This window comes from Tympanuchus pallidicinctus, unplaced genomic scaffold (assembly GCF_026119805.1).
Source record: "Tympanuchus pallidicinctus isolate F22 unplaced genomic scaffold, pur_lepc_1.0 scaffold1, whole genome shotgun sequence".
In the NCBI taxonomy this organism is placed as follows: domain Eukaryota; kingdom Metazoa; phylum Chordata; class Aves; order Galliformes; family Phasianidae; genus Tympanuchus; species Tympanuchus pallidicinctus.
The window spans coordinates 29,798,132-29,814,351 of NW_026294618.1; the positions used below are offsets into that span (position 1 = coordinate 29,798,132).

Consider the following 16,220-nt stretch of genomic DNA (forward strand, 5'->3'; position numbering starts at 1 on the left):
TACCTTAGGAAAATTAAACTTCTATAATTTATATAACTTAATTAGAACTACTCAGTTTTTAATGATTTGACCCACTCACACACACGCACAAAATCCAACATTTCTTTTAAAAAGACTATTTTACTTACAAGTTCTTCCAGTATCAGATGTACGTCCACCATCCCCTTCCGGGAAAACTGGAACCACAGTTACAGTGTAAGGTGTATTGGGTTCAAGAGATCTGAGGATAACGTAGTTTGTGTTTCCTGGCACTGTGGTCTACAAATTTTAAAAGAAAGGTGGAGGTATAACGTTCACATGAAAATGGAAAAAATTCAGCTTTTTGTATCTCCTTTACTGTTAATACTTAATCTTATTCTTTACATGATTACTACTTCACAAGGGAATATAAATTGCAAATCACTCTGGCAGGCCAATTAATATCAAATTAGTTCTGATTTAATACAAGAGATGTTAAAATATGAATTTTGTTTATCACGTCACTGAGTATAGCAGTAACCTCACAATCCAGCATGGCAGATTCTATTTGTCCTCCTTTTAAAAAATAAACAATGTTTATCTTATCTCATTTCCAAATTAGATGTTATAAAATCTTTATGAAATAATAGGTTTCATGATATCTTCTAGAATTGGCCTTCAAGAAGATTCTGTTCTGCACAATGGTTATCAACTTTTGTGCACAATTCTTTACTGCTGACTTTCACTTCTGATCCTGTTCTACTATTGTCAGTAACAAGATCTACAGCAATCTTTTTAATGACTGCTATTTAGCAGCTCAAAGTTATTAAGTCACTTCTGAAATCCAAAAAATAAAAATCACATAACACTGCAACAACCTAATTACAAAAAGTAATGAGCAACTCTGCAAGTATAACTCCATAGTACTTAAGGAATATTTTGTTATCAGTAGCTTTCTAGATGCTTATGACATAGTGGTAATTCATATACTCCTTATTTAACAGGCACACCAAATTGCACAGATGTGAAGAGAATAATGTTTTTCCCAGCCTGCAACATTGGATCAAATTCCATTTCAAAGATTGCTTTGTCTCATTAGGAATTAAGTAATTTTAGATTATTAGAATAAGATGCCCCCATGCATTTTTCCACTATCACAAATATTATCCCAGATGTCTGCCGACTGCCACAGCAGTAAAAATGGGTAGAAACAAGGTCTGTTAACTTTACAGCTTTTTGTACATCTTTAAGCCAGCTTTACGGTCATGCACACTGCCCTAAGAATAAACAAACAAAAAGTTGTGTAGTAATAAATCTGTATGCTAAGCACTTATTACTGAAGGTCAAATACATAAAATCCAACATCAGTATTGCAGATTGGAAAAAATGTCTTTCCTGGAGGTGTTCTGCACTTGCTCCAGGGTAGCTATAAACAGAAAAGCCAGTATGTAGGCAAACAGGACCAACTTCATTCTATAGCATTTCCCTCATTAGCACCATGGATTGCAATTTATTTGAGACAGTTAGCAAGAAGGATTTACCATTTCTTCTGCACCTCCAGCTGTTGGTCCATAAAACACTTTGTATTGACGAGGATTTCCTTCTGCATGATCCCATCGAACATTCAGAGTACTGGTGGTTGGGTCATAAACTAGCATGTTCCTCACAGTAGTGAGAGGTTCTGAAACAGGACAATAAACTGTCAGAGATGTGGGGCCACATTCTTTCTCTCACCTCCTGCTATCAGATCATGCCTATGCAATGTCTCATTAGGAAATTAAATAAACAGCAGGTTTAATAGTTCATGTCGAATGTTGTCTTCATTAATCTCATTAATCATAGTACATAAGACTCAAAAAACAGACAAACAAACAAACAAAAAAAACCCACACAGATCACAGAATCATGGAATGGCTTGGGGTGGAAGGAACCACAAGGATCATCAGGTTTCAACTCCCCTTTGATCTCAGGTTGCCAATCACTAGATCAAATACTAGATTAGATTGCCTAGAGTTCCATTCACCCCGGCTTTAAACACTTCCAGGGATGAGGCATCTACAACCTCTCTCTAAATCTCCTTTTTAGTTTAAAACCATCCCCCAAGGCCTATCACTATATACCTGTGTAAAAAGTTGATTTCCCCCATATTTTTAAACTCCCTTTAAATACCGCAAGGCTGCAACAAGGTCTCCCTGCAACCTTCTCTTTTCCAGGCTAGCCATTTAAAGAAAAATGTAATAAGAAAAGTTTATTTCTGGATGTTATTTTAGAAACATACAGTATGTTCATTAGGATTGTCTTCCTCATTTTTCTCCAAATACATTATGTTTGATCTTCCAGAAGTTCAGAAATAAACTAGGTACAAATTAATAAGTAACTTCATTAATAAATATACAATTACTTATCCAATTAAGTAATTTTAAAAATAGTGATTTGTTTTTTACACCTGAAGTGCTGGTAGAAGATCACTCAGTGCTTTCTAGAGTAGGAGAAAAACAGTGTCATAGAAATCCACCAAAGGACAAATAACAAATAAACACGATAAGTTTCACCACAGAGACATTTTCTCCGCTGATTTGAAAAGTACATCAAATTTGTCTCATAGCTAACAAGATCGCGTGTTACTTACTGGTTCTGCCTCGTCCTGTCATTCGCCCCCCTTCACCATCTGCATACATCGATGACACAGTAATAGCATACGGTGTGTCAGGCTGCAGCTTTTGTATTACTACACTGTTCTGCCGCCCACCAACCATGGTCTAAAGTAAAACAAAAGAAAAGATGCTTTTTATGCTGCCTTTTTAATGCTTACCATTATAGCTAAGAAAGTAATCATTTGAGGCTGAGAGGAAAACACTGTGGTATACAGTCCAATCCCCTTACGACTAAAGCTAACAATAGGCACCAAAAAACATTTTCAAATATTTTCATATTTATCTTAGCAAGTACAAACAGAGTCTGGTGACACAAAGACAGTTTTCTTAAAATCTCCAAACTTGCATGTCACCACAATTACACATTAACTGTCAGTTCTGTGCCAGAACAAAGTTGTTTCTCTACAGTGCCTCTGACTATATTAACAAGAAATCAGCAGGAGTTCCTTCTTTGTTTTGATGGATTCTGAATCGATCTATAGCTGCTGCAGTCTGGTCGAATGCACGCATAGAATAAATGCCAATACTTTGCAGACCTCTAATATAGAATTTTATCAGCACCATCTCTCCTGGATTTTATGTGTTTTATAACATGATGCTTCAGTTTCTAAACACCTAAAATCTAAATCAATCTAAAATCAATTTATGACCTTCATTTCAATTTTTCTTTAATGTAAAATAATAGAATGATTTGAGTTGGAAAGCAACTTAGAGATTAACTTCAAGTTCCAGTCCCCTGTCATGGGCAAAGACACCTTCTACTAAACCAGGCTGACTAAAGCCTCATGCAGCCTTGCCTTCAACAGCTCTAGGAACGAGGCACTCACAGCTTCTCTGGGCAATCTGTTCCAATGCCTCACCATTCTCATAGTGAAGAATTTCTTTCTAATGTCTAATCTAAACCTAACCTTTTTTTAATTTAAAACCGTTATCACTTGTCAAGTCACTACACTCCCTGATAAAGAGTCCTTCCCCATCTTTCCTATGGGTTCATAGTGGCGGAAAGCCACTATGAAGGCCTTCCTTGAGACTTCTCAAGGCTAAACAATTCTAGCTTTCTTAGCCTTTCTTCACAGTAGGGGTGCTCCAAGCCTCTTAGGAGGAGATATAGATACCTGTTCCTGCAATTTTCTCCAAGAAAAAGATTGTCATCACATTAAGAATAATATTCAGATATTTGGCATTTGTCAGTACTGAGATTTTTTTTATTTAAAACGTTTGAAAACTGCACCTGCTCTGGAGCATCCTTTTTAAGACAATCTACCTATTTTCAAAACCTATTCAACTGGTATCATAAAACTTAATATCTTTAGATGATGAACCGAAAGCAAGGAGGCATCTTCATATTTCATATATTTAATTTAATTTACAAAGAAACTTTCTCGTTTCTACTCGAGTGTCCAAAACTCATTTCAAATCATAAATGTTTTCAGCCTCCTACTGTGGCTGACTTCATATTTTTTGCATCTATTTGCCTTTCAAAACATGGCCCTGAGCGATCATGACGGTCTCTGCAGTTTGGTATGTAGTTTTTGTATAGTTGTATTCAAATCACCTGTGGGCACCCCTGATGCCAAGGACATCAGACGTCAAACCGGTCTTAAAAATAATAATAAAAAAAAAAACAATAAAGAACTTCTAAAAATTCAGTTTTGGAATATTTCAGTGGGACAGTGCTACACTAACAGCAGTTTAATCAAATATCACAATGACCAAAAAAAGCAGACAAGTAATTATTATCATATGACAGACAATTACTTGCAGACAGACACTAACATGCTATGAAGACAGCAAGAGTGCTCTGTGTGCATTTCTCAGAAAGAGGTATTTTCTCCAGCTGCCACTGCTGGATTCCACCCAGTTGTAAATAATTAAATCATTAAAATTCTTTGTCACAGCTTACATTTCCACAGAATGCCCTTTTTTCACTTTAGTAGCAGCAAGTATAGATATTAATTAACTGTGCTGCCATTCCTTATTCTTTTAATGATTTCTCACTAATCTTGCATTCAATTCCTCATTTCATTTAATTGTTTAATTACTCCAACTGAAACACATATTTTTCAGAAGAAGGTAGAAATGGGTACATGGGCCCATAAGTATCCAACTGATTTAAAATGTTCCTAGATATGCTTCTGAACACGGTGATCTCCAATCTCAGGAACAAGCTAAATGCATGTGGTTTTCATCTGAGATTCTGAGTCATGTGGCAGTAACCACAACAGTCTCCCTGTGCAGAATAGGGCATCTTTAAGTAGCACTTAATTTTGATAAACAGGTTGAATGAATTAACATTCCCAGGCTGTTTTTCTTGGACCACAGGTGAAAAGCACAGCTCTCACTGATTATGAAGGATAAATTGGCTGATGATACGGTAGTGGCTTTCTCTTTCACTACAGCTGCTTGATTATACAAGACAGTATAATTATATAGACAGTAAAATACTTTAAACTCTTCTTTAACATGTTTCCCATGCATGCATTTTTGTAGTTGCAATTTCTTGGAGGTTATTCTGTCCCCAGCATGGTAAGTGAGAATACCACACAACTCTCTGATTTTCAATAGCACATGAAAGCCAAGACTATGGAGGTAGTCTGGTAGTTTATGTGGTTGATTGAGATAACTATGTATCTGTGCTGATTGATTTTTTGAAAGTAGTATCTCCTCTTTTATTTATGTTGGCCAGTGATGTCAGAGGCAGGTATTGGTAGCATGGCAGTAGAGGTTGCACCTTCCCACCAATATTCTGTTACATGTTGTTGCCATGTGAAGATGGCAGCAGAGGGGCAGTCTGACAAAACAGGGTCTGATATGGAAGTGCATATGAACAAAAGTTGTGCCATTGAATTCCTCCATGTGGAATAAATGGCACCCACTGACATTCATCAACACTGTTAAATGTTAATGGAGACCAAACAGTGGATGTGAGGCAATAGGTCGTGCATTTCAGCAGTGGCAACAACAGTGAGTCACCTCTGCTTGTGTGAATTTTTACAAATGCAGCATGCAGGCTCTTGTTCAAAAATGGCGAAAATGCATAACTAATAGTGATGACTGTTGAAAAATAGCCTTTTGTAGCTGAGAATTTCCTGTCAAACAGCGCTCTTCCTATCTGTTGTAATTTCCATGGAAATAAATAGGAGGCAATAATTTTGGATCAACCTACATAGTTAAAGTTCCAGATTATACGCTTTTTCACAAAAAAATAATGAAATGGTCTATCACCAAAACTGTTGGGATTTTTGCACTCTAAAGAATATTCTATCTTGGATTTGAAAGCAGAGAAAGAAAAATGTGAGACTACATACTTAATTACTGTAATCGTGTTTTCATCTAAAATGTGCTTAATACACAGCAGTACTTTGTAAATAAATTATTCTAAGTAATCAATTTGCAGAACAAACTTTAAGATAAATATAGGACTGTAAAATTAATTACCGACTGTTCTGGGGCATCTCCATTGATAGGCTGGTAAATGATCTTGTATCTCTGCACTCGACCACTGGCAGGATCCCACTTTACGGTCAAACTGTGTGAAGTTGCGTTGTACACTTGAAGGTTTCGTGGACCACTCTTCGGGGCTGAGAAAGGTAGCAAAGTACAGAATCAAAATATAATTCAAGCAAAAAGGAAGGACAAACACTTCATACTTCCAAGTTCTGCACGACTGCCAGACCAAGAGTAGCACGCATTAAGACCAACATAAATTGCATTGTTTGTAAAATAATAAACATGTGGTAATCTAGTGTTTAGTAGTCTTCCAAATACACAGTATGTTCATTAAATGATCTCAGCTTTTTAATGTTAACATTCTTCTCAGCATAGAGAAAGGTAGCTACGAGATTTCTTTAATAATATCATACCTGGAAATTCAGATTCTTACCTGGTGTTGTAACAGGTACCAAGGGTACTAGAAGAAAATAGAAAGAGTGTTCAGTATTGTATACGTATGCTTTCTGATTTAATAACTATGAATGTAAAACATGTAAACATGTAAAGCTCTTTAATTACTTACATGTTCGTTCACTGCCAATCAAGTCATCACTTTCTGATTCATCAGGATAGATAGCAGTAACTGAGACTTCATACAATGTATCTGGGTTCAGATTTTCAAAGAGCAGACTGTTGACATCTCCATTTACAATACTCTTGTGGGGGAATAAAAAAAATACAAGAAATAAAAAAGAAAAAAGACAAAGAGAGGAATCTGAGTAACTTTTTACACAGTAACATTACTATAAATGGCTATGAATGCATTTTCTATATCTTCTCACTGAACTTCAATTGGGTACAACAGGAAGGCTTGCAAGAGATAGGCCATTTATTATTTACATTTCTGGTTCTTAAAATATGCCCTTTAAGAGACTGCTCCCAAAATCTTAGTATGATTACTCTTACCTCCTCCTTTTCTGATCTACCATATGGTCCCCAGGTTATTCTATAGAGAGAAACATCTGGAGCTCCATGATCCCAAGTTCCTCTGAAACTATTCTTAGTTATCTCTGTGATTCTCAGATTGACTGGTGATGGCACAGGCTCTGTTGCAAGAAAAGGAAAAATGTCACTTAAAAATAAGGTTAAATCAAGGAACTACACAAAGAATTTGGAAAATTATGCACAAGATTCAGATCTTACTTACCAGGATCACAACAAAATGCTTTGGTATAACCCAGCCCACCTACACTAAGTAAATTGCTTAGTATGAAAAAACTTCATAATTTCACAACACCAGGTCATCACCTGATAAAATAAACAGTTCTACTGACCTCAGAACAACTCTCACGCCTACTCACAACAGTTGAAGTTCCAACTGTTATGCTTTGTAGTTAGAATGAGTAATTATGAACTCCCACATACAGAAGAGAAGCTCCTGCATGACTCTCTCCCAGATCTTAAAATTCCTTATTTAAGCCAAACGAGTAATGACTGAATTACAGAATTGCTTTAGACAGAATTCACAGAGGTTAACCATAGGTTAAGGAGGCAAAAAGTCACAGCTACTGGAAAAAAATCAGTAAAAAAGTAAAACCAGAGAATTAAACTAAAACTATTTTTGGCTGATTTTTCCTCTTTTTCTTTATGCATTCAAATAAAACAGCAGCTATAGACTACAGGCTCATGCAGAAACTAACAAACAAAATTTTAAACATGCCAAGCTTCAAAAAACGGGAAAAGAGAGACAAAAAAGGACACAGAGCATATTTTTTTTCTTTTTTCACATCGGAGTGATGGTGTGTATTAAGGTAATACTGCTCATTTCTATGCATTCCTAAAACACAAGAATACATCAAGATGAAAGCTTCCCTGATATCAGCTTGCTCTTTTCAGTTCATCACCTGTCTTGCATGGATATCTGGTCTGTACGACACCATTTTCTTGTGTCTATCTCTTGTTATTACTTTAGTGTTGCTTTTATGATTCCCTGAATAACATCATAGTCTCTCACTAATTCTGGCTCTTTGGTTCTTCAGCATCTTACTATGAAAAATCTAGCTTCAGCTGCTGCTCTGTCCCCTCTTTGAAGATTGCAGCTTCAGTGTTTGCTGCAGTAAAACACAATTCACCTAAGATTTCCAGGGATTATTATACTGTAAGTAATGCTAAAAGTAAAATAATTCTCAGATAGATGAAATTATGTCTCCACCCTAACCTAGCTATACATTCCTACATGTATAAATAGACTATACATAAAAATAACTGAAAGAAGGGTAATAAGGAAAACTTACGAGTGACAGCCTCTGCAGCTACTGGTAGAGATTCTCCTTCATCATACACCGCAACAACCTTCACATTATACAGTCTTTGGGAAGAAAGGTCAGTAAGAGTAGTGCTGGTTTTGAGTCTGTCAATTTCCACCTAGGAATAAAAATAGCGACCTAAGAATTTCAAATTATTCTATTTCTGACTCTGAATTTGATTTCATGGTAGGAATCCTTGTACTGAAAAAACTGAAAAGTATTTTGCACAAAATTTTTTCGTTTGTCCCCCTACATTTATATCTGAATATTGAATGTGATCTACTAACTGCACTTGTGAAGCACAGTCTCTCAAATATTAGTAAACTACTTGTAATTCTTTCCCTGCTTTCATCGTTTTGGAAATAAAAACACAAATTGCATCTCCACAAAGTTTTCACTCACTCACAAAAACACGTTTAACCCTCAAAGACTTGATTCAGTTCTAGCAATGCATTTACAGAAAGTTTGCAACTGTAAGAAAGATATCCCTACCAGTGCTCATATGAGCTGCCAGTGAGCAAGAGGGCTAATATACCTTTAATCTATAATCATTTTCTCCTTACTGTAAGTTGTTCTTAGAGCTTGGCAAGGTAACACTGAAGCAGAGAGCAAAAATGGCCATTTTCAAAGCACAGAAGAATCTCCTGTCAGTTTTTTCCTCTCTTTAAGAGAAGGTGGTGAAGTACATAAAGAAATTAATCTCATGCTGATTCAGATTCCAAAGCATCAATACTCTTTCCTGACAGCAATCACCAAGAACTGATGTTCTCTGCTCTTAATGGACAGTTGTAATATTGAATTTACTACTATTTTAATAACCCAGCTCCTCAGAATAAAAAGATGGTCTTATTTTGCAAAAATGTTCCTTTTGGTTACCTCCTTTACATCAGCTTCATCAGCTATTTTGTATCTTATGATGTATTTTCGGACTTTCCCTGGAGCAGGATCCCAAAGGATATTCATGGTGCTGTGAGTAACATCCCTAATTGTCACACCTCTTGGTCCAGGCAAAGGCACTGTAAAAATAATGACAGTAGTAAGTGAAAATGCTATTCAAAGCAGAAGTATAGGTCTCCCAGAAGGAATTAAATTATTTTCATACATTGCACTGAAATTAAGGCACTTATTATCCTATAAGTTAATTGCCCTGACCATTAAATAAAATAGCTGCAGAACATCCTGCCCCAACAACAAGCAAAACAGCTAGAAACAAGTAGCTTCATGTTTGTAAACTACAAGTATAATACAGAAGCATCAGAACTATCAGAGATTAAAAATATAACCTCAGATGTTCAATTAGGGGCTTAACATGTTTAAGAACCTAAGAACAATAGTACTAAGTGCATCACATCCAGAAACATCCCTCTTACAATCTTTAAGAAAAGATATTTAAGGAAGGCAAGCTATGTCTAAGCCATTTTTAGATCAATTTTTCACTTCGTAAGCATGTTTTCTTATCCTCACCTAATATTTCCAACTTTATTAACATTTGGCAAACAGTTGCATTTTCTGCATCTCAGAGAACGTCTCTAAAATTGTGTTTTATTGCTGTTCCAAATGTAACCAAAAATGCATTTTAGAAAAAAAAAAAACCCTGTAATTTTACAATCTCATTGTTGAAGGAAAAAAACCCTTTTGTTCCTCCTCTTAAATGTAGGTACCTTTTCACCAAAATTGCCTTAAAGATCTTTTGCTAATGTAAGACTGGTATAAAATGCATGAAATATGAAAAAGGTGGTCTTCTAAACAAAACAGAATATATAAAAACTGCTGCATGAAATAAAATTAAAGTTCAGCACTTCCGAAGCAATATCAACAAAGCAGAAGTCAAGATGTCCATACATGTCACTTCCTGGGAGGTGAGTGGGTCACTGGTGATATCACCAAACAATACATAAGCTGTTAAAGTGTACTCAGTATTGGGGATGAGGTCTACCAGCTGAACCTCATTCACTGATGGTCCAACACGCATCTGCACATAAAAAATAACACATCATGTTTAAAAACTGAAGACAGCAAAAGCAGAAAAGCAAGCAATGATTTAACTGCAAGGGAATTTTGTTTGTGCTATTCACAGTATATTTACAGCTTCCTGACTGATGTCATTGTATATGATATCCCAGCAAGCTCACTGTGCTTTGACTACATATCAGTCTCTTTTTTACTATTATGATATAACAACAAAATCTTTTTCAGTTTATATAGGTAGAGCACAGGAAGAAAAGTCAAATTCTCTTACCTCTTTCTCTGCAACTGGGACTGTGGCATTCACAGGCTCATATGTCAACAAATAACCAGTAGCTCCATTAACAGGTTCCCATCTCACTCTCATGGAAGTTGATCCAATGTCATAAACATTCAGGTTTCTAACTGAAGACAGTGGGTCTGTCATAAAAAAATATATATATATATAAATATATATATATATATAAAAAATTTTTCTACCTTTTTCACTTTTCATATTTCACATCACTAGTAGTACCACTAAAAAGACTGCACAAGGGCACTGAGGTACACTGTTTGTATCAGGAAATTGATCTACAAATAGTAGTACTTTAAGCGGGGTTTAATTTAAGAATGAAACAACAGCCATCACTTTGCTACAGTTTTCCAGACAAGATCTCAACAACTAGTATAACACAACACAATTAGTGCTCCAAGTTCTACTGAACAGTTCTCCATATATCATTTTGTTCTTAACATGTTATTCACATTACACTTTTAACTTACAAGTTATTTCCCTGCCGATTAGAGGTTCACTGCTTTCGTCTTCTACCACAGAAAACACATTAACAACATATTCTGTTTCAGGTGTCAGATCTTTCAAAACTGTTGTAGTTTCCATCCTACTTACATAAAACTACATAAAAGAGAAGGAATGTTAACAACATACAAAAAACATGTTTGTAAACTTGTCTTTAAAGAAAATAAAAATTCCACGTGAAAATTCAAGAATCAATGGTACAGAACTAAAAAAATAGCTATGGTCTTAATCTTCTACACCTTTCACTTCACAGTATACCATTACTATTGCAAAGCAAGCTATAGAGATAGCTCGAGCAGATACTTGTTTTCAACTGGGCTAGATATATCTAGTATGCACTTTGCACAGTGCTTTCACTCATGGCATTCACTTTCATATTACTTAGCAACATAAAATGGCACTAATAGATGCTCCCACTTTGGAAAAGTATTTTAAACATCCAGGATAATCTAGGTGGTTACAAGCACATGCCGTTAACACTACCTTGCAGGAAATAGCCTGTAAAATTCGTGTACGCTGGAATGGCTTTTCCAAACCAAATCACAGTCCAAATCCTAAGGTCATGTTTTACAAAGTCCAAACTCTCCATAAGTCAAATTTGAGCTAAGATTGAAAGCTACGTACACATTCTGAGCTAAACACTTGGAGATGCCTAACTTCATTTTCCAAAATAATATTCTGACTGGTTGAAGAAAATGAAGACCAATTCTGCATCAAGGCTTGCCTCTTACTGGCTAGTTGTATAGAGAAATAATGGTCCTTTACATTAAACAATTGAATCTGTGCCTAAACATATCCTCCAAAGTACCATCACACAGTGTTGGTTAAGCACTACATATCGCAACTCATATCAGCATCTTTTGTAACCATTAACAAGAAAATGGATTAAAAGAACAGTAAGCAAACTTGAGAGCATGCTCAAAAAAAAATTCTACTACAGACTTACTTAAACTTATATATTATAATGGAATATGAACAGAAAATAATTACTGGAAATATCAATAGACTCTTCTTAATAAATACATTTGACTTCTAGATTAATGATTAATGAAGCCATTTTTATGCTCCTACTTTATGTGATTTTATTTATCATTTATTGAAGATGATATTCTTGACCTTGAAGTCTTTTTTCATTTACAGCTATACCACACACAGACCCTAATAAGCAAAGACTTCAGAATGATATTCTAAATGACTACCACATGATGTTATTATGGACATCAGAGATGAACATTTGATACTAACCTGTTTAGGGGGACCTCCAGTGGTTGGGTAATATTCAACTCGATATCTATCAACACTTTCTGGAGGTGGACTCCATCTCAGTCTGAAAGAACGAGGTGTTACCTCTGAAATAACTAGGTTAGAAGGAGGTGGCAAATCACCTACAAGTGGAAACAAGTTAAAAATGCATTAATTTATCTTATGTCATCGGGAATTGAAACACAAGGTATAAGAAGACTTAAAAAATATTGCTTGTAAAAGAACAACAACAAAAAAACAAAACAAAACAAACAAAAAAAACACAATGCTTTGGGCGTTTGCTTCCGTCTCTATTTCCACAGAAATACTTAAAACAACTGAGTAAAGAGATACTCATCAACACACTCTCAGCAAACCAAACAAGCTCTCTGTCCTTATCCTACCTTCAACACCAGTGTTCCACCAGAGAACCAACAGCCAATGTTACTGTTCTTCCATGCTAGCCTTTGCATTTGAGCTGTCATACACTAACACTTAAAAAGAGTTGCTGGGATTTTTGTTATTGGATGAGTATTTTCAAAGACCTTGCCACACTTAGCAACATAATTCCTGACTATTGGAAAAAGCAGGCATTTCCAGTCATGTCCTGCTGTGTTAGGTTTGAGAGCCATTGTTAAGAGGAAAGGAAGCACCCCTGCAGGGTAGTCTAGGTGGTCTGAACAAATTTCTTACACTAGCAGCTGAAAAAACAGCTCAGGGCTACACAGTGTTCCATGTAATATAAAAGAATTAATAGCTCAAGCATATAAATGGGAAAAGAATGAATTAGATTGAAAATGGGATGTACCTGGACCTTTCACACTATTACACAGATTTGTAGTTACATCCTCAACAATGCTAGCCAGAAAGGAGAAATCTGCCACATTGTAGGCATGGATGTCATCTGGATCAGTTGCAATCTGCTTCAATTCATTTTCATCTGCATTTTTAATACCTTACAGAGAAGACATGAAAACAAAACTTGTTAGAAATGACAGACATGAAACGTAATACCATAAACATGAGTTCCTAAACACATTCACTGAATTCCCTTCTAAATACTTACATGTGTCCACTTCCCTATACATTTAATAGAGGGGTGAGAGGGAGCTGGAACAGGCCACCTCTTCATATAATACTTACCAATTGCATAAAGTTCCACTCCCTCATCTCTGAGTCTTCTTGATGGGGTAACTACGTCATCTTGTGATTTACCGTCAGTAATGAGAACACCAATTTTGCGAGCTCTGGGCCTCAAGCCTGCATCTTGTTTAAAGTTGTTTTTTAAGATGAAATCCAAGGCCATTCCTAGCATGATACAAAGAGGGTAACTATCACCATAAACTGTTTCAACATACTGGTAAAGGCTAGTAATTTATTCCAGTGATTTCACACCGACAACATCATTCCACAGCTTAATTCTTCAAGGACTCAGTCTAGTTACAGTTCATCATCTACACTTAGCAACTGACATTATTTCAGCCCCTGAAAATCTTTAACATCATACTTTCTATGCATTACCCTTCCCTATGACTCCATTTAGCCTCCCTTCTAGGTCCTCACCTTGTCTTCACATCAATCGTCATATGGAACTGCCTTTTCTTCTTTTCATATGCTTAACATAAACCCAAACTCATCTGGTTCTTCAACACTTACAGTCTTCCATCCTTTTCTCTTTATCCAGACCTACACTTATAATGCATGTTCACGTGCTGGGAACATTCAATTCCAAACGTATTGAAGTTAACTGTGGAGTTATTTTATCAAGGATGAATTTGAGTTCACTGAACAATACTAGGGTCAGCTACTGGAACATTTTTTTTTATGGAGCCTAAAAAAAATCCTCACAGTGCGACATACCTGTTAGAGTATTGCCTCCTTTGTATGGTAAGTTGGCTACTGCCTCTAACAAAGCCTCTTTTGTTCGGTAAGCATTGAGATTCCATTCTGTCCTGGGATCTCCACTATACTGTGCAAGACCTGGAAAAAGCCATTATTGCTCAGATATTATGTGTCCGTGCAGCAAATATGCCTCATTTTCCCTCCTACATGTGATGACTTACCAATCTGTACTTTGTCAGGACCAATATCAAAAACTTCAACAATACGGGAAATGAAGTTCCTGACAGTTTTAAAATTTGGCCTCCCGATACTCCATGAGCCATCCACCAGCAGCACGATATCAGCTTCTGCTCTGGTTCGACATTCTAAACCTGTCGTGTCAACCAGAAAAGTACAGCCTTAGTATGATAGCTTTCAACCAGAAAAACACAGCCTTAGCATGATAGTATTCTCTCCCCATCCTCTTTTATATGACATATGTCATGAATTAGTTTCCAAAATAGCTCTAGTTTTATTCACTGGCGCTCTGCCAAGTATGACCTATTTGAGAATGTTATTCACACTAGTCACTAGTTCCACGGCAAGAGCTATATGAATTCATGTATGTTTCCTCTTAGAAGTAAGTCTTCTAAAATACCAAGGCCAGTGCTCTTCCCTATTGTCATTTCAGTATCTATTTTTGTCTCATAAGATGACTGATAACCATCTTTCAGAGATTTTGTGAACTGCTTCAGAGGATTTGTAAAAGACTACAGAGCTAACCACTGGCATGGCAGTGAGCATTATCAGATTACACAAATAATAATTATTTCAGTCTACTGTGGATGGCTATACTATTGCTCAATTTTTCAACTATGTAGTAGGGAATTAACAGCATATATTACAAGCACTTTCAAATAAATAGCATTTCTGAATTTCAGGGGCAAAAGACATAGTAACACAGATGGTATAGGAGTTTACACACATAGGAAAGAAAGATCAAACTTAGAAGACATGTACATATAAACAGAGGCAAAAGATAGAGGGGGGACAAGACCACACACTTATATAAAGGCGCAGTGTTCTGAAAAGATAAGAAGTTATTTCAGATATCTTCAATTTACAAATTACAGAATAAAATATCCATCATAATGTTTTCATCACAAGGAAAATCACAAAATATTTATACAGAACAGAAAGACACAACAATTTTATCCACAGCCATTTCGCCATTTCAAAAATAATAATAATGATAAAAATAATAATAAAAAAAATCCTCGCTCTCTCTCTTTTCTTGTGTTACCAGCTGCAAATTTTCTGGCTTCCTGCCATCAGAGCTTCTGGTCTTTATATGGAAGAAATCCCATTGAGAAAAATCAGCCACACTCATCACAGTTGAAAGATATTGTGATTTCATATATGTTCCACATAATTGATCCAACATTGCAGACTCATGAATATAACTATTCCATGTACCTGGGGGTTAAAAGCATGATCCTCTTCTGCATAGAAAATATAGATCTAGTCTTTAGTCAGGACAATAAAATAAGTTGGGAGTAGAGTTTAAGTAAAACAATGTTAGTTCAAAAATTGCATGCATAACTTTTATACAGAAATTAAGCTTAATGTACAGTATTAAAGTTAAATTATTCTGAATTTTATTTTTCTTCCAACTACCTGAATGAAAAATTCTAGCAAAGGCACGTAGGCTGATTTTTTTTTCTCTTTCTACTAATAAATAACGTACTATTACATTGGCAGTCACAGATATAAAATTCATTTTTCACATTTACCATGACTAAAATCCATGCATTACTAAAACTAATTAGCTTAAAGAATATAACACTCAAGACAGAAATGACAGATGGCATAATAAAAAATAATGAACCACTCAGCATAATTATTTTTCTGCCAGACTTATTATAGCTTTACTGTAATGTCACTGATGGCCTCTTACATAGTTTTTCTCAGTTCTGCACACTTGCATTAGACTAAGTGGGACAGCAGTAACTTCAGAAGTTTTTAAAAGTGTTGTCAATAAAA

At 35.7% G+C, this 16,220-nt stretch overlaps 1 protein-coding gene across 5 annotated transcripts in view; it reads right to left on the reverse strand.

The window, feature by feature from the left end:
• Window positions 1-16,220, reverse strand: part of COL12A1 (collagen type XII alpha 1 chain) — a 104,821-nt gene that overhangs the window by 44,372 nt on the left and 44,229 nt on the right. For all 5 annotated transcript variants that reach the window (XM_052678833.1, XM_052678854.1, XM_052678822.1 and 2 more), the window contains 17 exons: window positions 14,420-14,569; window positions 14,217-14,336; window positions 13,500-13,664; window positions 13,165-13,311; window positions 12,360-12,499; window positions 11,081-11,210; window positions 10,590-10,735; window positions 10,193-10,322; window positions 9,227-9,366; window positions 8,339-8,468; window positions 7,011-7,150; window positions 6,628-6,760; window positions 6,496-6,522; window positions 6,051-6,193; window positions 2,588-2,717; window positions 1,500-1,639; window positions 129-258 (listed from right to left, as the gene is read on the reverse strand). In XM_052678833.1, coding sequence (XP_052534793.1) covers window positions 129-258; window positions 1,500-1,639; window positions 2,588-2,717; window positions 6,051-6,193; window positions 6,496-6,522; window positions 6,628-6,760; window positions 7,011-7,150; window positions 8,339-8,468; window positions 9,227-9,366; window positions 10,193-10,322; window positions 10,590-10,735; window positions 11,081-11,210; window positions 12,360-12,499; window positions 13,165-13,311; window positions 13,500-13,664; window positions 14,217-14,336; window positions 14,420-14,569 — 2,241 coding nt within the window. The remainder of the gene's footprint in view (window positions 1-128; window positions 259-1,499; window positions 1,640-2,587; window positions 2,718-6,050; window positions 6,194-6,495; window positions 6,523-6,627; window positions 6,761-7,010; window positions 7,151-8,338; window positions 8,469-9,226; window positions 9,367-10,192; window positions 10,323-10,589; window positions 10,736-11,080; window positions 11,211-12,359; window positions 12,500-13,164; window positions 13,312-13,499; window positions 13,665-14,216; window positions 14,337-14,419; window positions 14,570-16,220) is intronic.